Source organism: Microcebus murinus, chromosome 19 (genome assembly GCF_040939455.1).
Source record: "Microcebus murinus isolate Inina chromosome 19, M.murinus_Inina_mat1.0, whole genome shotgun sequence".
Classification (NCBI taxonomy): Eukaryota; Metazoa; Chordata; class Mammalia; order Primates; family Cheirogaleidae; genus Microcebus; species Microcebus murinus.
The window spans coordinates 1,003,572-1,026,545 of NC_134122.1; the positions used below are offsets into that span (position 1 = coordinate 1,003,572).

At 64.0% G+C, this 22,974-nt stretch overlaps 1 protein-coding gene across 1 annotated transcript; it reads left to right on the plus strand.

The window, feature by feature from the left end:
- The first annotated feature begins 1,627 nt into the window (after positions 1–1,627).
- On the plus strand, positions 1,628–13,730 carry UBE2I (ubiquitin conjugating enzyme E2 I). Its single transcript, XM_012743567.3, has 7 exons — positions 1,628–1,773; positions 6,216–6,292; positions 6,394–6,477; positions 7,575–7,647; positions 10,019–10,128; positions 10,215–10,294; positions 13,122–13,730. The coding sequence occupies exons 2-7, from the start codon at positions 6,227–6,229 to the stop codon at positions 13,183–13,185; spliced, it is 477 nt and encodes a 158-aa protein (XP_012599021.1). The 5' UTR covers positions 1,628–1,773; positions 6,216–6,226; the 3' UTR covers positions 13,186–13,730.
- Positions 13,731–22,974: the final 9,244 nt, after the last annotated feature.

Consider the following 22,974-nt stretch of genomic DNA (forward strand, 5'->3'; position numbering starts at 1 on the left):
GACAGGACTTCTGTGTTGGCTGGAACTGAGCACCAGGGCTGAGGGCCGGTGTCTCCTCCACCCCTCACCAGCCGACAGGAACCAGGGCCTTGTCCCACTCTTCCTGTTCCACAACCTTCTATAGCTCCCAGAGCCCACAGGCCCAGGCCCAGGCCCTCCAGCACCATACCCCACGCCTAATCCGCCTCCCCAAACTGCGCCCCTCCTTACTTTCCAAGCCCCCCCCACCTGGCCAGCCCTGCCACTCTGGCCAGGACTGGAGCTGGGTCCCCGCAGCCCTGGTCTCTTTGCTTTCCACCTGCTGTCTGTGGCTAATTGATGAGGACACCACGGCCCTGTGCAAACATCCTCAGGAGAAAGATGGTGTACTCAAGGTGGCCATCCACGGGGGGAGGGAGGGGCACTTCATCACCGGAACACCCCAATAGCCACCTCCCTCTGGGCCACTGCAGACCTCCCTGGCCAGCCTAGCAGAGACCCCCAACGCCCCTCAGGGCTTCTACTCCTCTGGCATAAGGGGGGCTGTGAGCATGTGGGGTTCATCCACTGAGAGCACAGGACCAGGTGTGGGTGATGGGGTAGTGACCCAGGACCCGGGGAGGAGGAGGAGGGAGGGAGGAAGGAAAAAGGGAGGGAATGAATGAATGAATGAGTGAACTAATGAGAGCAAGTCACTTCCAGCTGTACACCAGCTTACCGCCTTGGAAACTTGCCCGCCCCCCAGCCGTCCAGGTTGCCCCACTAACGCCCCGCCGCGCACCCCCGGGGCTGACCCCGGTCGGGGCTCAGGGACACCTGCCACCGCCAGACCCCCGGCCGCCGACCGAGGCGCCCCCTGCCCATCTGCTAAGTGGGGTATGGGGGCCCGACGGGGACGCCGCGCGGGGCAGGACAGGCCGCGCGTTGGCAACGGGATGTCCCGCGAGCCCGGGGGCGGCTGGAGAGCGCGGGCCCGGCGCCCCTCCCCCACCGGCTCGCAGGCCCCGCTCCCCTCCCCCACCGCAGCCGGCGCCCGGGTTAGGGAGCGTCCACACTTCTCCTCCCGTCGGTCGTGCGCGCGGTCGGCCTTCTGTACGGGGTCAGCTCATTGGGCGCATTCGGAGGACGCCCCACCCACAGCCCCGAACTGGCCAATTGCAAGGGGCTTCTCAGGGCGCTGAACTCCGGGTTCGTCACCGTCCTGCGACGCTTGGGGGATCCTTAGGCCTCGGTGGCCTTTGGCCCCCCGCCCCGGGCCCTGACCCCAAGGAAACCTCCAGGACCTGCGCCCGGAGAGGTGCCCGCCGGGCATCCGGGGAGCCCTTGGAGATCGCGTCCTCCCTTTTCTCCCGCGGCTCGTCGGCGTGTCCTCGAGTGGACGCGCGCACCCCGAAGGGGAGTTTGCAGACGCTCCCTCACTTCGGGGACGCGGCTCCTTTAAGGGCGTAGCTGTCCAGGGCGCCGCCTGACTGGAAAGTCGCCGCCCGGCCGGGCTCCCCGGCCGGGCTCGGGGCGCGGGCGCGCGGCGGCGGGGCGCGGGCGGCAGGGCGCGCGCGGCGGCGCGGGCGGGGCGGGGCGCGGGGCGGCGGCGGCCGCGCGCGGGACCGGCGCGCGGAGGGCAGCCCCGGCCAGGCCCCGCCCCGCGCGCCCCGCCCGCGCCGGGGTCCTCGGAGCTCTCGGGCTGCGCGCGGAGCGGGCTCCGGAGGGAAGTCCCGAGACAAAGGGAAGCGCCGCCGCCGCCCCGCTCGGCCCTCCGCCTGTCCGCGACGCTCGCCGGGGCCGCGGCCGCCCGAGGTGAGCGCGGGCCGGGCGGGGCAGGGCCTCCGCCGGCCGCGCCCTGCCCCGCCGCGCCGCTCCCCGCGGGCCGCGAGGCCGCCGGCTGGTCCGCGCTGTCGCGCCGCGGGGCCGCCGCAGGCCTCCGGGCTGGGCGCAGGCCCGGGCCCGCTCGCCGCGGCCGCGCAGTCGCCCGTCTCCGCGCCGGGCGGGGGCCGCCTGCACCGGGCGCGGGCAGCGGCCCCTGCTCGCCGCGGGAGCCCGTTTCCGGGGTCCGGTCGCGCCCGGCCGCGGCGCCCTCCGCCCGGGGACGACGGACGGCGGGAAGGGTTGGGAGTCCGGGTCGCGGGATGCGGGCTCGGCGGGCGGGCGGGCGGCAGGTGCGTGGGCTTGTTGTCGGTGTCTCCGGGTCAGAACGGGTCCAAGTTTCCTTGCGCCTCCAGCGACGCTGCTGCAGTTGCTGGGACCCTGCACGTCGGCGCCTCACCCGAGGGAGAGTTTTGATCCCTCTCGGGGATCGCTTTGTGCCAGTTCAGTGGGGTGGGACCGGTGGTTACGCGAGTAGGAGGAAGGTAAGGGGGCAGTTCGGCTTGTGGTGGTAGCCTGCAGTCACCCTGCGCAGCAGAATTAGCTGATTTGGTTTGCAAAATTTGAAAGTTCCTCAGGTTGCAAAGTAACTGTGCTTGTCTTTGGGGGGATTTGTTTGTTTCCTTTTATACGTTCTACTGTAAATGTTTCTTGCTCTTAAGGAAATGTTGCCATTGAGTACAGAACCTGTCCAACAGCAAGCGGTGGATCCTACGTCTGTCCTGGTTTCCTTAGAAAGAGTCCCCTCCCTGCGTCTTTGGAGTGGTTGCTGCGGTGCCTTTTTCTGGTGTGTCTCAGGGTTTGGGACCTTGCATTAGAAACAGCCTGGGGTCCTGCGACAGAGGTCAGGTGCAGCCAGGTGAGGGTCTCCTGAGTGCAGGGTGCTTGGAGCTTGCTGAAGTGTTACCTTCCCAAGTCTGGGAGAGTTTGCATCTGGGCAGAGGCTTCTCATCCAAACCCCTTATGGCATCGTCCCCCATTATACAGATGCGTAAGTTGAGGTCGAGGAAGTGCCTTGCTCACACTCTCACAGCCAGTAAGTAGTGCAGAAGTCCGTGCTTCTCAACCAGGGGAGCAGAATCTGAGAACAGGTTAAAATGCAGCCCCTGCAGACCTCTCTGCTGTGCTGGCATACCCAGGGCTCCTGTTCTCTGCAGGTGTTTGTGCCTTGCCTGTCTCTAATAGTTTAGGGTTATTTTTTGTCTTTACATCATAAAACTTTCCTGCTCTGAAGCATCTGGTGACACTTAGCTGCTCCTTAAGTACCTATTAATTTGGATAGGCAGATTTGATTGTAAGTGGGGTTTTGAGTGAGTGGTTCTGTGTTGTGATTAAATTATAGCAGATTGGCTGCTGTCTCTCGGATGCTGGGGGCCGATAAGGGTGCAGGCGAGGGTCCTGGAGACCAGGCTTCTGTCTGGGACTGTGGTGTGCACCTGTGGCTCTTTGCTCTGACGGTGCTGTGTCTCTTGTGAGACCAGCCTCTGGTACTGGGGTGCTTTGGGGCAGAGGATGTTCAGGAAGCAGGCAGGCCTTGGCAGGAGGTACAGAGGATCTCACGAGACCACCCCTCATTGCCTTTCATACCTGGGAAGACCACAGTTGGATGCTGGGAGAGGCAGCCATGCCAGGGTCCCCACATCCTTGCACAGGCCAGCTCCTCTGGAGCACTGTGAGCTTTCCCGTGACAGTACCTGTGGCTCCTTGGTGTCTGAAGTGCTGGCCTGGGTGATGTGTAGCCCCATTCAGACTCTGGGGACCTTATGCTTCACTGAAACCCTCACTTAGCAGGCTGCTTTGCATTGGACAGGGTGGGGCCACAGCCTGCTCTCGGGGAGCCCTGCCTAGGGTTGGGGGGACTCCTAGGGCCCTGGGGTAGGGTGGAGCTGTCTTAGAAGAGCCCAAGGGGTTTGAGAAACGTGGAAATAAAGAGTTCCAGACCGTGGGTTCCTGCTGTCACCTCCCAGCCGAGAGACAGCCTTCAGAACAAGCCCCTGGCGCTCCCTGCTGCAGCCCTGCCCTCAGGACTGCCCCTTGCCCCTGCCTGGGCCCTTCTGCTCTTGGGCCAGGCCAGTCATCTCCGTTGGCTCTGCCTTGGCGGATTCCCGCCTTATCACCCTCCTTTCTGTCTCAGCCCTCAGCACTTCCCCACCTGGGAGCCCATGTCCTCAGGCTGCCCCCTGCTTCTTAAGAGGTTGCGCAGGGAACTTTGGGGAAAGGGATGCTCTGGGAGGCATGAGCCTTAGCAGTCATGCCTTCTCGGACAGGCGCACCTCCCCTGCTAGGAAGGAATGGGCGAGCCACAGCTCTAGGGTCTGTGGGGTAAAGAGAAATCCCAGTTTGGGCCCAGCCTGGTGTTACTACCTTAGACCCAACCTTGCAGTTGGTCGGGGAGGTAGGAAGCTGTAACTGCGCGCTCCTCCGCCACGCGCTGCCCGACACCCACGTCCTGCTGTAGGACTTTGCTTCTCTACCTTCCCTTTCTCTTAGGTCACTAGGGAGTGTCCAAAATTATTGAAATGCGCCATGTCCGATGGGTAGTCTGGCGGCTTGGGGTAATCTCACCCAAGGGCTCCTGGACCCTGGGGGTCCTGGGGTGACACTGGGGACAGCCCTGGTTTCTGGGGTGGTGGTCCTAATCCCCTCCTTCCACTTTGCCAACTTCTTGGGGAAAGTCATCCTAGCGCCACCTAAGACCCAGGTGTGCCCATGGGGGCCGGAGGGTTGCCTTTCTGACAAGTGCCAGGTGACCAGCTGTCGTGAGAGCAGCTGTGCTGCAGGGGGTGCAGCACCCACCACGGGTCAGGCTGTGCAGGGGTCTCGGGCTGTTCGCTCCATCTGGGCGGGCGGAAGGTGCGATCTGCATCGCCAGGCACTGTGGTCATGCCGGCCAGGCTGGGCCGGGGCTGCAGCAGGAAAGTAGCCAACACCAAGGGAGGCTGTGCCCTCAGGGGGCGAGTGACTCAGGGTCTCCTTTGTCATCTCTGAGGGTGGTGCAGTGGAGGTGCCCCCTGGGAGCCAGCCTCGAGGCAGGGTCCTCCAAACCCCGCAGAGGACCCCGGTGCTGGCGAGGGGCCCAAGGTAGTGCTCAGGTGTTGGGCCCTGCTCCTCTGGGGAGCAGAAAGGAGGCCTGTCACCCAGGACCCTCGGGAACTGGGAGGGCTGCTGTCCAGCCCTTGGGAGAAATAGTTGCTCATCTTGAAGCTTTTTTGGTGCTTAAACTCTTGACTTGGGGCACCTTCAGTGGTTCCACGGACTTTGAAGACCAACACACACACTTAGGTTTGAATTCTCCAGCAAGTTTTGTCACCTGAGCGCCGTTTCTCTTGGGTGAAGGATGTGGATGGCAGCTGGTGGGGTTGGCAGTCGAGGGTGGTGTGGAGGCTGCTGGCCCCTGCCCACTGGGGCTGCAGTGCTGAGACCGTCACCCTGGGCCTGCTTGCTGAGTGCAAGGGCTCTGAGCCTGAGCAGCCCTCCCTGAAGGGCCTGGCTGTCCCCGGCAGACACATGGTGGGGCCTGAGGTGTTGCGTCCACAGGTTCAACTGTTCTCCACCCTGTTTTCAAGATTAATGGCCATCCCGGGCACGGTGGCTCACGCCTGTGATCCCAGCACTCCGGGAGGCCGAGGCTGGAGGATCCGTTAAGCTCAGGAGTTTGAGACCAGCCTTAGCAAGAGCGAGACCCTGTCTCTACTCAAAAAAAAAAAAAGAAAGAAAGAAAGAAATTAGCTGTACGACTAAAATATATATACATATATATAAAAAAAAAAAGTCATCCAGGCATGGTGGCGCATACCTGTAGTCCCAGCTACTCGGGAGGCCGAGGCAGCAGGATTGCTTGAGCCCAGGAGATTGAGATTGCTGTGAGCTAGGCTGATGTCACGGCACTCTAGCCAGGGAAACAGAGTGAGACTCTGTCTCCAAAAAAAAAAAGAAGAAGAAGAAGAATGGCCATCCTCCTGGCCGGGCCTGAATCTGAACTCTGAGCCCTGATTCTGAGCTGGGGACCCCCACATCTCATGCACCTGGAGGGCAGTGCTCCATTCCCAACCCTCCCTGGTCTCAGGCCAGCGCTCGGGACGTTCCTGCCTGGTCCCTGCCTTTCCTACGGAGTCTGGTGGCAGAGTGGGGCCCGCGTCACTGACCTGTTGCAGCATGTGTGGAAGGGGTGCGGCAGGCCACGGCCCAGCAGCTGTGGTCTGGCCCCTCTGAGCCTCTGTCTCCTCACGTGGAACAGGGGCCCCTGTGTGTGTTGTAGCCTAGGGGTGGGGGCAGGGGGCACAGGGGAGGCGTCCCACCTGCCCCCAGGGTGCGTGCGTGGGCAGCGGGAGCCCAGGTTAGCCTCTGACCCCGTGCGCCGCCCCTGTCTGTTCCAGGGACTTCGAACATGTCGGGAATCGCCCTCAGCAGACTTGCCCAGGAGAGGAAGGCGTGGAGGAAAGACCACCCCTTCGTAAGGAGCTCCGTCCCTGTGCGGTGGGGGCGGGGAGCTTCGCCAGCCTGTTCTCTGGGGTGCCCCCACACTGACGTGCTTCGGTGGTTGTGTTCCCTCAGGGTTTTGTGGCTGTCCCGACAAAAAATCCCGATGGCACGATGAACCTCATGAACTGGGAATGCGCCATTCCAGGGAAGAAGGGGGTAAGGCCACACCAGCCTGCTGCTTGGTGCAGTTTGCAGAAGGTTCAGGAGGCAGGACTGGGAGAGACTTGGGTTCAGATGCCACTCGTGTGTCACGCCCACACTTGTCGTGGGTTACAGTCGTCGCAAATCCTCTGCTCTGTCCCCAGCCTGCCTGGCGGGACATGAGGTCAGAAGGTGCCGGCAAGGTTGAGGTGACAACTGTGACTAACCAAGAAGGAAGCAGCCAGCTGCCAGGAGGGTGCAGAGCTGGGTGGTGGGGGACTTGGAGGACAGGCCCTTGGTGCGTGGCTGGGGGCGCAGGGTAGTGGGGGTGGGCAGGCAGCCTTCCCGGTCAGGAGGGGTCCTGTCATGCGGGGTGAACCAGCCTGAGCTGGGGGTGTCCTGGAGAGCCTGGCTGGCCCAGGCCAGTGTGGCCGCCCTGGTGCTGACCCTGTCCCCTGTCCTCATTGCCCTCACATTGGCAGCATTTGAGAGTGGGGGCCTGCAGTGACCCCAGCGTCTACGGACAGCTCTTCTTGACCCTTCAGGAAGGTGTCTGGGTGATGCACGGGGCCTAGGCACCCCTGCCTGTCCCCACCTGCACACCTGCCTGCTGGGGCTCGGCCTGAGTGTCTCCGAGGTCAGTGGTCCTCGGGCTCGGCTCTGCCTGAGGGGCCATGTGGTTTGCGTTTGTCACCTGTCCAGGGCTCTGTTGAGGGCCCAGTGGGCACATCCTCTGGCCCTCTGTTAGGGTGAGGCAGGTGCCCTGTTGCTGTCCCCTTCCCCAGGGGGACTTTGGGACGGGTGTCAGACTGGAGCAGCAGAGGCTCCTTGTCCAGGCTGGATGGAGGGTGGCAGTGCAGCAGCCCTGCCCTGGAGGCACGTCCCACCCACTGCAGCGGCTCCTGCCTCTGCTCTCCCCGGGAGGCTCTCCCGGGCTCTCCTGGGCACAGTGGTGTCTCCGTGGTCCCCACGGGGGCAGTCTGGGCTGCAGGGCAACTTAGAAGACCCCGGGCGTCATGGCAGTCCTGGGTGCCAGGCAGTAGACACGAGTCCCTCCCCCCCGGCTGCAGTGGCAGACAGGCAGCACACCTTACTGTGTTTCTTCCCCACAGACTCCATGGGAAGGAGGCTTGTTCAAGCTGCGCATGCTCTTCAAAGACGATTACCCATCCTCACCCCCAAAGTGTGAGTAGCAGAGACGTGGGGCGTCCTGGCTGGTCTCTGATCTGCCATGGGGAGTGCCCGTGGTGCTGGGAGGGAGATGACCCGACTGTGACCCTTGACCCCGCTGGGCTCAGGTGTGAGTCTGTCTCTTCCCACTGGGATGGGCGGTGCGTGTAGTAGGCTGATCTCTGGGCCGAGATCACCTGGACCTTAGGTGGCTGTCGGTGACACAGAACACGAACCTGGTGCCCAGGAGACCACAGCCCTGGGTGACGGACGTACAGGATGCTGTTCAGAGTCTGTGCCCTCCCCCTGCCACCCTGTCTGTGGCTATTGCACAGCTTCGTGCCAGCTGCTCTGCGTCTGGCTGCGTCTCACCTCCCTGAGAAGGTAGTGGGAGAAGGTGGCCACGTCTGGACTAGTGGCTCCCACTGAGAAGTCATCTGAATGCAGTTTAGCGAAGCTCAGGACGGGCGATAAGTCCCCACCCTCTGGTAGCTAGAGACCAGCGACACTGGTTGGTTGATGATGTGGCCACACGTGCGGGCACCTGAAGAGCACCTGGCGCGTGGTGGGCGAGCATGTGCTCGCTCAGGTGGCTCTGGCTGCGGCCGGAGCGTGGGTTCAACTGCGGCACCTCCCAGGAGAACGTAGCCTGCCGACAGGCGGTATGAACCTGGTAACACTTCGATGGAGACTGTTTCATTCCGGCCTGTCCTTTGCTGTTTGAATTTTTGTGCCACAGACAAATATCGATTAAAACTATTTCTCCTAATTAAGAGAAAAAACGTAAGAATGAGACAACATAGCTGCCTTCGTTGCTTCCGTTCAGTGCATTGGAATTCGAGCAAACACAGCGAGGCGAGGCAGAGAGACCACAAGAGAGCTGGGAAGGGCGGCCACGGCTGCAGGCAGACCGTCCCTCAAGGTTGCTGTGTGAGAAGCTGACGTACAAAAATCAATTTTCACGTCATTTCAACAAGGGAAAGTTGCGAAACTGCTGTTTCCAGCAGCATCAGATCCCTTGGGCCAACAAGAGATTGGTTTGAGAGCTCAGAGCTGGAAACAGGTTTCTGACAAGCCAGGGACGGCCAAGCTCCGCCGCGCCCGCGTGGACTGGAAGACATGGTGTTGTGGGGATGTCGGTTCTCTCCGGCTCGTCTGCAGGTTCTGCGCCGCGATCCCAGTGGGTCGGGCGCGCTTCGTGGAAATCGCCCAGCAGCCCTAAGTGTGTGTGGAAGTGCAAAGGGCGGGACTCGCCAAGGCCCAGTGAGTGGCGGGAACCCACGCTGTTAAGGGGCCAGGCGGAGCGCACCCCGTCAGACACTGAGACCTGCCACAGGACACGGTGACTGAGACGCCCCAGGGTTGGTGCGAAGGCAGGGGCTCAGCCTGCAGTGCAGAGGGGGTGTCCAGAAAGGCCCTGCACACGTGCACAGCTCAGTTTGCGTGGAGACATCCCAGCGGGAGCAGGGAAAGCTCGGCCTCTTCCCTCCGTGGACAGGTGCCTTCCCCGTGGACGGCGGCACCCGCTGGGCAGGGGAGTGCTGTGGCATTTGGAGGAAGGCAGGAAGACGGGATGGGCAAAGATTTCTTAACCAGGGAAGCACAGGCGGTGCCAACCATGGGGGCAATTGACCACTTGAACCACATCGAAAGTGAGAAGATCTTTGCCTCAGAAGACCCCGTGAGGGAGAGGAGAGTGGCGTGTGCGTCTCAGCGCTTTTGACTTGTCAAGAATCGTGGGGGACAGGATGACCCTGTGAGGTCACTGAGGGGCAGTCCACCTGGCCGCTGAACAGGGAGGGATGTGTGGCTTCGTCCTCCGGGGCCCGGAACCGCCCGGTGGGACCCTCTGTACTCACGGAAGAGCAGATGCCGAGGGCGGAGGGGCGGGAGCGCCCAGACACCCGCAGGAGAGCGAGCACACGGGGCGCTCGCCCTTGGACGGGTCTTCCACGCCTGCTCCGGGGCCTCGGAGTTGCGGAGAGCGGGACAGCGTGGCGTGCAGCAGCTGGGGGACCCAGAGGGTGCAGAGCGCGCACACGGGGCGCTCGCCCTGGGACGGCGTGGCGTGCAGCAGCTGGGGGACCCAGAGGGTGCAGAGCGTGAGCGCGGGGCAGGCAGGAGGAGGGCCGTCCTGCCCCCCTTGGTTCCTTTATTGAGTCCAGAGACGTAGGTGCGCCATTTAGGCTTTGTCTCTCACAGGACAGCGTGTGCCTGTTCCAATTCTGTCTCTTTGGGGCCACAATTTCATTTTCTCTTTTGAAAAGTTCTTGGGCAGATACCTGGCCTCCTCCGGGGGCCAGTGTGGGGAGGGGGCGGCCGGGAGGGCGCTGCTCTGTAGGACAGCAGCTGCCTCCAAAAAGCGTTTCCTTTCCTTGCCCGCCAGGTAAATTTGAACCGCCATTATTCCACCCGAACGTGTACCCTTCGGGCACGGTGTGCCTGTCCATCCTGGAGGAGGACAAGGACTGGCGGCCGGCCATCACGATCAAACAGGTACAGGGCGCGGGCCACCCTGCGCTGTCCTGGGAGTCTGCCTTTCACGATGCTGTGGCCAACTGTGTGTGTTTTTTCCTGCCCAGATCTTACTAGGAATACAGGAACTTCTAAATGAACCAAATATCCAAGACCCAGCGCAAGCAGAGGCCTACACGATTTACTGGTGAGTGGCGGCTGGCCCTGCCAGCCGCAGCCTCCTTCCCTGTCCGTGTGGGCTTGCCCGGCGGGGGCAGAGACGCAAGCTCGCGCAGCGCATGAAGTGAGAGGTCTGGGGCTGGGGAGGCCCTGTGGGCCCTGGTGCTGTGTACACGGGTCTTGGTGGGCAGGAGCTGGTACAGCCAGGGCTTTGGTGGCGGGAGCAGGAGGTTGGGTGATGTGGGCTCTCAGGCGCTACCGTCCCTGGTGAGCTGTGGCCGGCTCCAAGGAGAAGGCCCTTGAGCGCCAGGGTGGGAAGCCACGATGAAGGGTGTGTCCCGTGTCCCACGTTGCTCAGTGGCACCCTCACTCAGGCACTGGGCTCCCATCCTGGCCTTACAAGGTGCTGCTGTGGCCAGAGGGGTCCCGTGGTCACATGTCCCCCCCGTGCTGTGGAGGAGGGCCTGGTGTAGACGGGACGTGGACGCTAACCTGGTGCCGGGGCGGCAGGCCCCCATGCCCTCAGTATCCCAGGTCCCCCAGCCCTGCCGGCCAGCCTGTTGGGCTGGTCTGGGGGTCCCTAGGAAGCTGGGTTGGGGGCTCTGAGCCCACACTGCGCTGCAGCATTCAGATGCTGTCCTCACTGCACTGAGGGAACGGGCCAGGAGGCTTTCGGAGGACAGTCTCGGTGCCCTGCAGCCCGGGACCAGAGGGCTTGCTGGGCAGCTGCCCCACGCCCTGGCTTGCCTACTGGGCCGACGGGCCAGCCAGTCCCACCCTGGGCAGTAGAGGCCTGCGCCTTCCAGGGGGCGTTTCCCGAATTGGAGCCGAGGCAGGATTGGCAGCCAGACACACCTTTCTCCGGGTGCAGGCCCAGCCCAGGTGCTGGCGAGGGGCCCTCCCTGGTGGTCACGGGCGGCTCAGAGGCCCCAGGCAGGGAGTGGAGCGGCTCCAGCCTTAGCCCAGCTCCCCTGAGGGCCAGCTCTGATCAGTCCCCGGCCCTGGCTCAGATGCCCAGCCGCCGCTGGAGTGGGCCTGGCGGGCTGGGGCTGGACTCCTGCCAGAGCTGCGCCTGCCGTGCACCGGTCGTTCTGTGAGACGCGCACGCTCTGCACGGGGGAGCGCCGAGCCTCACGCAGGTGGGGGTTGGCTCCCACGGCCATGGCCACTCGCCCTGGCTGGCCGCCGTGGAGAGGCCGCGGCAGAGCTGACCGGCTCACAGCGACGGGGCAGCCAGTGGGGCAGAAAGTGCTATCCTGTGGGGCCTCAGGGCTGGAGTGGCCGCTGTGCACCTGCAGCCCCGAGGCCAGCAGGTCCCTGCTGTGCAGCGTCACACCCTGCGCCACCCGGGCTCGCTGCCGCCTGGGCGGCTCCACTTCGCTCCCACTTGGATCAAAATGTTCTTTCTCCTGCAAACATCCACTTTAAAAGCACCTGTGCAGAGCGTGCCCGAGAGCTCCAGCCCCCTTTTCCTCGTGTGGCTGAAGGCCTTGGGGCTTGGCTGCCCCTCTGGTCCTCCCTGGGCCTGCCCAGCGGCCCGAGCTGGGTGCTGGGGCTAGCAGCAGGGTCTGGCCTTGCGAGGGGGGGGCCGCAGCCCTGGCCCCACACCCCAGGAGCGGTGTGCGCGTCGGCAGAGCTCCACCTTCACCCCAGAGCCCGTCTGCGGGGTGGTCCCTCCGGCCTATTAACCCCGGGCCTGGGCAGCAGGTGTCCACAGTGCGCCTGGGGGGCAGCGCTCTGGCTGAGACCAGGCTGGCTCCTCCGGGAGCGCTGTGCATGCCAGTGCACAGACACGTCAGGCCTGGCTCCGCGTGCAGGACGGACCAGCCCTGCGCTGCGGCCGCGGAGGCTGCTCCCTGCCGCCCGCCACGCCCAGGCGCAGCGTGGGCCACTCACCCGCCTGGGTGCCGTCACAGCCCTGTCTTCTCAGCTGCTCTCGGGCCAAGCCCCACGCAGACGTCCAGCTCCCGTCCTGCTCACTGGGCTGCCCTCACCCCACGCTCGGGCGGGGCCCTCCGCCCCGGCCTCCTCCTGCACCTTTGCCCAGGCTGAGAGCCTGGTGGGAACACCCTCTAGTTTGGGAATCAATAGCAAATAGTGTCAAGCAATCGATGTTTTGTTTTTGATTTTTTGAGACAAGGTCTTACTCTGTCTCCAGGGCTGGAGTCCCGTGGCGTTACCTAGCTCACTGCAGCCTCAAACTCCTGCCTCAGCCTCCCGAGTAGTTGAGACGAGTAGTTGAGACCACAGGCGGGAGTCTCCGCACCAGGCTAATTTTTCTATTTTTAGTAGAGACAGGGTCTTGCTCTTGCTCAGGCTGGTCTCAGCCTCCGAGTGCTGGGATTGCAGCTGTGAGCCTCCTTACCCGGGCCAGTCAATGTTGCCAAAAGTAACCACTGTCTCAGACTTCCACAGAAGAAATCTCTGATGCCTAGTTAAGATCAATGCCAAGTTAAAATCAATGGCAAGTTAAGATCACTGCCTAGTTAGGATCCATGACTAGTTAAGATCAATGGCTAGTTAGGGTCGATGGCTAGTTAGAAGCACAGACTCGGCACAGGTTACACTGTCGCAGGTGCCTGTGCTGTGAACCAACTCTGGTCCTGAGCTGCCTCCCTGCCCAGCAGGGCCACTGTGCCCAGGAGGCTGCTGCCCCGCCCCGTCACCACGTCCACCACACGTGGCCTCCTTTCCTCCCCGCTGCCCCCTGCCCTGGTCTCGTGACCCTCGGGCCACTGGCTCTGTCAGGATACTGTGCTGCAGGCGTCCAGAAGCCTTCCTGGGCGTGGCCGCCTCCGCCCGGTGTGGGCCCAGCGCTCGCCGTTCTAACGTCTCTTCTCTTTTGACCTCCTCAGCCAAAACAGAGTGGAGTATGAGAAAAGGGTTCGAGCACAAGCTAAGAAGTTTGCGCCCTCATAAGCAGCGACCTGTGGCATCACAAAAAGGAAGGGATTGGTTTGGCAAGAACTTGTTTACAACATTTTTGCAAATCTAAAGTTGCTCCGTACAATTACTAGTCACCTAGGGGAGGGTTGGGTGGGCGCCATCTTCCATTGCCGCCACGGGACACCGTTCTTGATTCGCTGAATTGCCCAGTTTTTCATACAGGGTCTCTTCCTTCAGTCTTTTGTATTTTTGATTGTTATGTAAAACTTGCTTTTATTTTAATATTGATGTCAGTATTTCAACTGCTGTAAAATTATAAACTTTTATACTTGGGTAAGTCCCTGGAGCTAGCTTCCTCCGCTCTGATGCAGGCATGCTTCACCTGGCCGCGCTCACCTGGCCCCGCTGGCTGTACAGAAAAGAAACCACACGGCCGCCCGCCTTGTCCTCCGGACCTGGGGCGTATTGCTCTTGAGCCTCAGGTCCGAAGCCAGCGCGTCTGACCGCATCACTTCCTTTGTGTTTCTATGGCGTTCTGTCTGTGTTGCTGTTTAGAGTAAATAAACTGTTTATATAAAGGTTTTTGTTGCATTATTGTCATTAAAAGTGTGAGGAGGCCTCGGAGCTCCCCTCTGCAGGCCCCGTGAGCACCAGCCCCGCGGCCCGGCGTGGCGCCAGGTCAGCCACGCGCACTCCTCACATCTCTGCTTCCGGACGCGCATCTCCTGTCCCGGTTCTTTGTAAATAGGACTGTGTTCTCCCCGCCCCGGACCTCCGTAGAGTACTAGACAGTTCAGACCTGGCGAGCCGGAGCCGGCGTCAAGAACCTCGCGGACCACGCGGGGCAGAAGCGGGCGGGCACGGCTGTCCGAGCAGCCTGCTGGCATGGGCGCACCCACGATGGGGCCGCGGCGATGGAGCTTTGCCTGTGGACACCGCGCCATCTCCCCTCCCCGCCTGTGCTCCGTGCCCTGGCCGGCCTGGCCCGGGGGCAGCCCTCTCCTCCACGCGCCCTTCTCCCGCATCCTGGGGAGGCTGCACCGTCGCCCGGGAGAGACCGGCACTTCCTCCAGCCGCCGCCCCCAGTGCTTCCGGCCTGCCGTGGCCCCCACCCTGGGCGGCAGGTGGACGGGCCCTGGGCGTTGTCTTGGCACCAGGGACCTGAGTAAGGCGCCACTGTCCACACATCCTTATCCTGAGGATTTCTGAGCCAGGGACGCAGCGTCAAGCCTGGATGCGCTGCGGGGTTGGCCGGCCCATTCTCCGGGCTTCCCAGGGCTGGCGGCCCAGCCGTGTCCACTGCTGGGAAGCTGAGTACAGGCCCCAGCTCTGCCGGAAGGCACGGGGTCTAGGGGGAGTCCCGCGGGGACTGGGCCCAGTGCCCACCCTCCGACCTGGCCGGCAGGCGCAGTGGACTTGCCCTGGAGGCTGGAGCAGGCCCAGCACCCCCAGCGCTAGACGCGGGTACCCAAGGCTCAGGCACTGACCAAGGCCCCACGGGCACAGGAGTGCAGAGAGCTGGTCGTGGGCCCCAGAGGAAGGAGCTTGGCGCCCTCTGGTCCCTGTGCGCCACCAGCCACCAGCCAGGGGTCTCCGAGCTTAGAGGTGACTCCCGAAGGCCCTAGGGCTGGTGGCACTGCGGTGGCTCCGAGGTACGAGTGCCTTGTTCGCTTTCTCAGCTGTACATTTTGTCGGGTCACTGAGCTCTCGGTTTGATATTTGCAGTTTGTTTATAATGCAGAGGGCCTTACCCGGGGATCCAGCCGGATTGTATATTTGTAGCTTGCTCTCGAATGTCTTATTTTGTAATGACTGAACTACATTTAGTATTAGTTAACACATGTATATGGTTAATATATATGGAAATCAATATATTTTATAGTTAAAGTATTCTAAAGTAATCGATGTTTCTAGCAAATTGTAGTGACTTCAGCTAATGAAATGTTTCCTTTGTACCGCAGTCCTCGGCTTAGCAAAGATGTGAATCTTGTAACATGAGCACTCTGGAATGTGGCCCCTGGCCGATGTCGGGGAGAGGGTGTGTTCCCGGCATGGCGTCTCTAACCGGTCAGGAACTGTGGGCAACACGTTAACCACTGTATCTAAGAATCCTCAAATTAAAACGTTTCCACAAACTGCAGCCTGCAGGGTGTGTCCTTTTCCCGCCTGTGTCTGTCCTCGCTGGGCTGTGGGTGGGCGGCCCCCTTGCCCGGCACCGCCCCCCCAGGGGAGGCCGCCCCCCCATGGCCTCTAGTACCTGGCATCAGACCCTCCGTGGCCAGTGGGGGTGATGTCCCCTCAAGTCTGGGTGGGACCAGCTGCCCCGCGTGGGGTCTCCCGGGTAGCATGTGTGTCCAGGACTGGCTGGAGCTTCCAGACAAGGAGCCCGGCCTCAGGGCAGCTCCCAGGGGAACCCTGTGCATGACCCAGAGGGCCCCTCCTGTGGCCTTGGGGGTCTGGCTGGCCACACTTGTCAATCTCGCCTGTACCCTGGGACTTGGGGCTGGCTGGGCCGAAACAGGCGAGAGCCAACCACCACCTAGGACTGCCGTCCCCCGAGAACGTCGGCTCCTGGCCAGGCTCCCAGGTTCCTCTCACCCTTCTGAGCTGTCCTACCCAGGCTCTGGCCGCGTCCTGGCGCCTGTCTGCCCACCCGCAGAGGCACCCTGGGCTCCCTAATCAGCCCGAGGCGCGACCATCACTCATGGGAGCAGCTGATGGAAACCTCCAGCTTGTGGTTGCCATGACAACGGGTTGCCAGGTTGGAGGGCCTGAGCATTGACTTGGACCGGCTGGAACTGGTCTGAGCCAGCTCCAGCAGGGAGAGGCCCAAGGGGTGCTGGCTTTCAGGATGCAGATGCTGAGTCTGGGGGTGACCTGCCTGCCACTCAGGAGACAGCGCCCGCCCCGTCTGAGGGAGCCATGGGGCCCAGCCCGGGGTTGGACCATCGGGTGGGAAGGGACCGAACAGCTGGTCCTGCCCAGAGACTCCTGAGAAGCAATAAGAAGAGGGCACGCGTGGGGCGGGCTCTGCCCTCGTGGGGCCTCTGCCCGTCCAGGCAGAGCCCACCAGATCCGCCTCCTCGGAAGGGAGGCAACTCCCACCCCTTGACCTCTGCCATTATGGAAGGAATCGAGCCCCCAGAGCTGGGACCAGGGCACCTGCACCCGCCAGCTCTGCTCAGAGGCTGTGTGTGGAGGAGCTGGTGCATCCTGGGTAGGCCTCTGTGGGCAAGTGGCCCTGGCATGCCCGCCTCAGGCCTCGCAGACGGCAGGGCCACCTTCCTGCCGGGCTGTCCAGCCAGTGTCCTGGGCCCACTTCTCTGCCCCCACCCCACCCCGGCCTCACAACCCACACACCTGCAGCGGCAGCAAAGCCTAGGCCCACGGGCATCCCTGCCTGGCTCAGGGTGGCTCTCCCCAAGCCAGCTCACGTGCTCACGGAGCCTGACTCCCACACCTCTGCCCCAGGGATGCTGCAGGGTGGGTTCCTGGTGGCCTCAGAGCCCTCCAGCCCTAGACAGACAGGGCCCCCAGCTATAATCCCTGGGCTATGGCCCCACTCGCTCTAGGTGGCTTACCCCCCTCCCCTTCCCCTGTCCTGTGCAAGGAGTGAGGGCCAGTGGGGGGCAGAGGACAGGGCAGGAGCTTGGCAAGTAGGGGGAGGCTGTGCCTGCAATTCCGAGGACTGCCATCAGAGGGCAGTGGCCCCAGGCCCTGCAGGAGTTGGGGAGTCCCAAAGGCAGTGACCATCTGCCCTACTGAGCTGCCCTGGCCTGGGCACGTCAGCAGCTTAGGTATGTGTCTCCCGGCCCAAAAGAGGAAAGGCCATGCTCCCTGCCTGCCAGACCCTTCCCAGCTCTAAACCATGAGAGTGTGAACACTGCCAGGCTTGGGAAGTGGCTTTTCTCAGCTTTGCACAGGCAGTGCCAGCCTCCTCCCCATCAGCCTCCTCCCTATCAGCCTCCCCAGCCCTGGCCAGGTGGGGTGAGTCATGTCCCCACACACCTCCCATCCCCTCGCTTCCCCCAGAGGGGCCAGGGTGACCCCCCCCAGAGGGAAGGCTGCGGCTCAGGCATGGGGAGGGTAGGCGCCCACCCTCCTGTCCTCTCTCCTGACCCTGGATCACACACAAGGACCTGCTTCCACCCGCCACCTACAGATGGGCAAACGGAGTCACTGGCAGGACTGCAACTCAACAGGTGGCCACGGTTCCCATCCCCTAATAAGTGGGGGAGGACTTGGAGCTGACATTGGCTTGCTGGGAGCTGAGGTCGGCCCAGTGAGGTCCCCAACAGCACCCAGGGGCATGGGGCAGCGGGGGGTTGACTGGGAAAGGGGTGAGCAGGGGGCGGGGCCCTGACCCAGGTTGCCCTGACTTCAGTTTCAGCAATCAGGGGAGAATGAAGGACTCGGTCACCGAGTGGGCCAAAGCTCATTCATTCAACAACCCCCAACATTATGGAGGAAGGAGCCCTGGAGACTATCCTATACCGGGGAAACTGAGGCCCAGGGCTGGGTTTGGACCCAGCTTCTTGCTGTGTGTCCCCAGATAAGCCTCTTGCCATCTCTGGACCTCTGTTTCCCTACCTGTAAAAGAGGATGTTGAGAGGTCTCCAGACAGACTGCGGCGTTTCGTAGGGGCTGGTGCCCCTGCCTGGGGGCCGTGGCCGGCAGCGGCCCCTCCCAACTTCCTGCTTCCAACAGCGGCAGCATCTTATCCCTTCACCCAAAGCCATTGCGATCACCATGGCAACCGGGCCTGTGTTTGTTCCAACAGGTTGGCAGGGTCTGACGCAGATTGCACAGGTGGGGGCAACGGTGCTGGGGCCCTGGCTCGGGGCCCAGAGCCCCTCGGGAGGGACCTGGCCGCCCCAGCCCTGACTCCCCTCAGCTGCTGAGGAAGCTGAGGCGCAGCTGGTGGGCAGGGGCCCGACCCCTGCCCAGCTCGCCGAACACATCTCTGTGCCGCAGTCGGGGCATTTCCCCTGCCCTTGCCTGGCTGTGCTGGACCGGGAGGGAGGCAGGGGCTGGGGGCTGCATGTCCTGGAGCACACCCTCCCTGCTGTCCTGTCCCCATCCTGCCCAGACAGGTACTGGGCCGGGCAGGGAGGTGAAGCCCCATCAGTAGAGTCTGCCCCATCCTGGGGGAGGGGAGAAGCCGCTGGGTTCTCCTTGGGCTGGGGACAGTGGCCACACTGCCCCTCCCCAGCGCCCAGGGCCGTGCAGCAGATGAAGCCCAGGTACTGGCAGGAGGCTGGATCCCTGCACTGGACCCTGTCTGGCCTCGGGGCCCTCAACCTGGACCACCCTTGCCTCTGGGCCTGAGCTGGAGCGGGCTCCAGGTCTTCTGCTCCTCGAACTGGCAATGGGCCCACCCCTAGGGCTGGGCGCTTTGGGGTGAAAACTTATCCAAAGTCTGATCCTCCCACCCCGACGTGCTGCGGTGTCGGGCTGTGCCGGAGGGCGCTAAGAGCCCGGGACAAGACTGGGAACATCTGCTCTGCCGCCAGGTCGACCTTAGGGCCCTGGGCCTCCAAGTCTGGTCCCAGGTCCCAGGTCCCAGGCCCAGCCGCGTGTTGGCCCCAGCGTGTCAGAAAGGCAGCTGGCGGCGATCTGCTTTCCCGCGCCCTCCAGGTGCCCAGCGCGGGCTCAGGCTTGAGAACAGCTGCGCTTGGGGGTGGCGGGGAGCTGCCTGGGGAGGGGCCGGCGGCAGGGTCCAGTCCAGACCCTGAGGTTCCAGCTGCGGGCACCTTGCCAGAGCCATCGGGGCGATCACCCCAACAGGTGAGCGGGGTCGTCGCGGGCGGTTTGGCCCGCGGTGCCAAGGTCCCCAGACGCACGCCGCGCCAGGTTGGTGCGGGGACGGCGCTGGGCTGGGAGCGCGACTCTGGAGATGGCTGCGCAGCCCTTCGAGAAAAGTCTGCGCTGTAGCCTGGCGCGTCATGTTGGAGATCGGTGACTGGCTTCCTGGGGACCTCGGGGAGGGGACCCTACAGACAGCGCCCCGCCCCGCCCCCTCCTGCCGCGGGGAGGGGAGCACAGCCAGGCGGGGTCCAGACGCGGGCCGCAGCCTGCTCCCGTCTCCGAGCCCACCCGAGGGTAGACTGACGGCCCCGCGCCGCCCTGCACCCGGGGCTGGGGCACAGGACCCCCGCGCGGACCCCAGACGGAGCTGGCGCGGGAGGGGGCCCGGAGCGGTGGGCGGGGCGAAAGCCGTCAGGCCCCGCCCCCGCCCGCACCAACGCCCCCCGCCCGCCGCAGCCGCGAGTCCGCAGTGCTCAGACGTCGGCGCGCACGGCTGCTAGCGGTCGCTGCTCTTCGGCGTCCCGGAGCCGGTGCCCGCAGGAGCCCTCCGCGCCCGGCTCACGGTGAGTGCCCCGGCTGCAGCCCGTGCCGTCGGGCCGCCGTCGGGGCTCGGCCCTGCGCCCCGACCTGGACGGACAGACAGCAGCCGCCGCCCCCCAGGAGCCGCCCCCCTGGGCCCTGGTGTCCGGCGGCAGCGCTGCGCTCGCCGCGACCCCCGGGGGGCGGGGAAGGGAAGGGGGAAAGTTGTCGAGGACGCTCCCTTGGCCCTGGGGAAACAGGTCTCGCATGGTCGGAGGGGCGGGGTCTCAGGGGCATTTCTCTTGCTGCCCCCACCGAAACCCTCCCCTCGGAGCGTGCAGGGGCGGGCGCGTGCAGGGGCGGGCGCGGCGGCGGCGGGGTCCGCACTGCGGACGGGCGGGGGCAGGGCCAGACCTCCGCGCCGCAGGGCGCCCGCGACCACTGTCCCCCGTCCCCCTGTCCCGGCTCCCGGGCCTCCGGCCACCGGGCTCCCACCCGGCGCCCCTCCACAACGGAAGCCACAGACGGTAGCGGGTCCGAGGACCCCGAAAACGCTCAGGGCTTCCCAACACCCTCCCGGGCAGGGGGAGGAAGACGACCCGCCCTTGTCTCTCCCACCCTCCCGCCGTTCCTCGTGGGACCCCCTAGTCCCCCCCAAATCCCGCTGGCGCAGGCCCTGCGCGTCCCCTCCTCGCCCTCCCTGCCAGGGCCGGGGGCCTCTGGGGACCGGTTCCCAAACTGTCCCGGACCGCCCGCCCTCCAGTGGGAGAGAGACCCCAGTAGAACTGGGGGGCAGGGCTCCCGCGGTCCCCGGGAGGCCGAGAAGGGGTGCGGGGAGGGAGGGTGGAGAGAGGGAGGTCGCTGGGGAGACAGGTGAGTGGAGACAGGTGGGAGCCTGAGGAAGAAGGCGCCCAACGCCCCAGTCTCCTGTGGTGGTGGGGGAGGGTCCAGCTGGCTCTGCTTCTGGCCTGGCAGCTCCAGGTCCACGTGCAGCTCTGGTAAAATGCAGGCACCCAGATTAGATCCCAGTGAGACCCTCAGGAGCGTCTCTGGCTCACCAGGGCCCCCCCCCTCCCCCGCACTGTGTGGCAACCATGGGGGGGTAGTGAGACCAGGGGGAGATGCCAGCAGGATGTCCCAGCACCCGACCAGGGGGGCTAGGGGGGGTCGTGTGGGGAAGAGGAGCAAAACCCCACAGGGAATGAAGACCAAGAGGGGCTGTGGACAGCCAGCATGGGGGAGGGGACATCCTGCCCCACCTCCATCCCCCCATTGCGGTGGCAGCAGGTCCCCTGCCCTCAAGGTGTCTCCGTGCTGTGCAGGTGGAGAGCAGGAAGGCTGACCCAGCTGTCCGCAGCTCAGCTGCCCCCAGACCCATCTGCCTCAGAGCCACCCAAGCCCCCAGTGGCCTTGCAGGGGACAGCTCGGCTGGAGTTCTGGGTTTAAATCCTGGCTCTGGGCAAGTCACCCCAGCCCTGGGATGTGACATGGGAAAGTGTCACTCTCCGTTCAGCCCAGGTCTGGAGGCAGCCAGAGATTGAGCTTGGGCCATGCTGACCCTTACTCTGCTCGCTGGGCAGACGGCCGGGTGTTTGGCCTGAGCGGGGTGTGGGCACCTCCTGCTCCACACTCTGTCCAAGCACACAGGGCACAGAGATGGCGACGAGGGCCCACGAAAGAGTGACATTGGGCTCCCCAGACAGATGAGGTCCCCAGTGCTCCGTCCCAGCTGAGCCCCCAGACATCTGCGCTTCCCGCCTGGTCACAGATAAACACAGAGGCTGACAGGACATGCCCACTGTCTGTCATTCATGGCGGCTCCGGACGAAGCCCCTGGCCAGGGCACCGTCGCCCTCTGTGGCAGGTGGCTCCCGGGGCAGGTGGCTCCCAGGTGCAACAAAGTTCCTGCTGCCCAGGCAGCCGGGGTTTCTGAGCACCTGTGCAGAGCTTGCACCATGGTCCCTGTCCTGGCTGCCAGCTAAAGGGGGGTGTGCAGGAGCTGTAGCCAGGATAGCCCATCCAGCCGGACCCCAGACCTCAGGACATCGCAGGAGCTTAGCACTGGACACCAAAGGGGCCCTGCTGCCTGCGTGCCCTGGATGGGTTCCTAAGCCTTAGCGTGCTCATCTGGGACGAGGCGAGCGGAGCAGACCCCTCTCTCAGGCTGCTCCGAGGACTGGCCGGTGGGACGTCGGGTGGGAGATGCAGGGAGGGCATCCGGCCCCCACTTTGCCTGGAACAGTTTGTTCTCAGACACCCTGTCCCCAAACCTGCAGCTCAGCCTCAGCTCCTGCGTCACATTTGTCTCTGGGCCCAGGAGCCCTTGTAGCCCCTGTCACATGCGTATGCGGCGGACGGTTGCCCTGGCGACAGCTCAAGCAGTGGCTGCTCCACTGGCTTTGAGGGGCTGCGGGGGGAGCAGCCTCCTTCACTCAGCTAGAGGGGGGGGGGCTGTCACTCCCGGCAGCTTCTGAAAGCACCATGTCCAGATCTCTGGGACCTGGTCTTTGGGGGGAGGCTCACAGAGGGAGGCACTGATGGGTGTGAAGGAGGTGAGTGCCCTCTCCTGTCCTGGGCTCCAGGGCCTGGCCAGGTGAAAGCGCACTGAGCCCAGGGCCGGCAGGAGCATCCGGAACAGGGTGAGGCGTTGTGGGTAGAGATGGAGCTGGGGCACAGAGCAGGCACGGTGACCCTGGGCCACCACAGACGGACCTGGGAGCAGGGAGCTTGTCCAACATCTGCTTAGGACCACCAGTTGCATGGGCCCAGCCCCCACACCTGGCCTGATTCTGGGGAGGAGGCAGCAGGGGAGGGTGACAGGGCTGGTGACAACACGGCCCAGGCGCTGGCCTGGCAGGCAGCTGACCTGCCCTCCCACCCCCAGCTGCCCTGAGCTCCTGGGAAAGGACCTGCTCAGCCCCCATTTCCTGTCTCGTGGCCCCTGCCAGGGTGGATGTGCCTGGCTGAGGCACCCTCACTAGGTGGCCAGGGGGTGCCAGCAAGCAGAGGGGGCCCATTGACTGCACACAGACCCTGTGGGGGGCTGGGAACACGGGTGTGCTGTGAGCCAGAGGCCAGCAAGGCTGGGGGCAGAGGGGGCCTGGCTGAGAGGCAGTTTTCGTGGGGAAGGCAGGAACTCCCTGGGGCAGGGCAGGGGCTGCACAGGGTGACGAGGGGCTCAGGAGGCCACAGTGTCTGGGCCGTCATCCTGCCCTTCCTCTTGGGGTCTGCAGGGGAACCCGAGCCCCACTGAAGGCCGCGTGCAGGTGTGAGCCGGGGGCAGGGGCAGAGAACAGGGAAGGAGCAGAACAGCCTGTGCTCTGGGGGAGAAGGGGAGGCTTCCCAGTATGCAGAGGTGTCCCCTGCCTGGGCCACTGGCTCCAGGCCTTGGGGCCAGGACTGGGACTGTCCCCTTGGCTTCCCAGCCCCCACCCAGGTGGCAGACATGTTCAGCAGGAGCAGGGGCTGGGCCCAGTCCGCACACCTCGGCAGAGG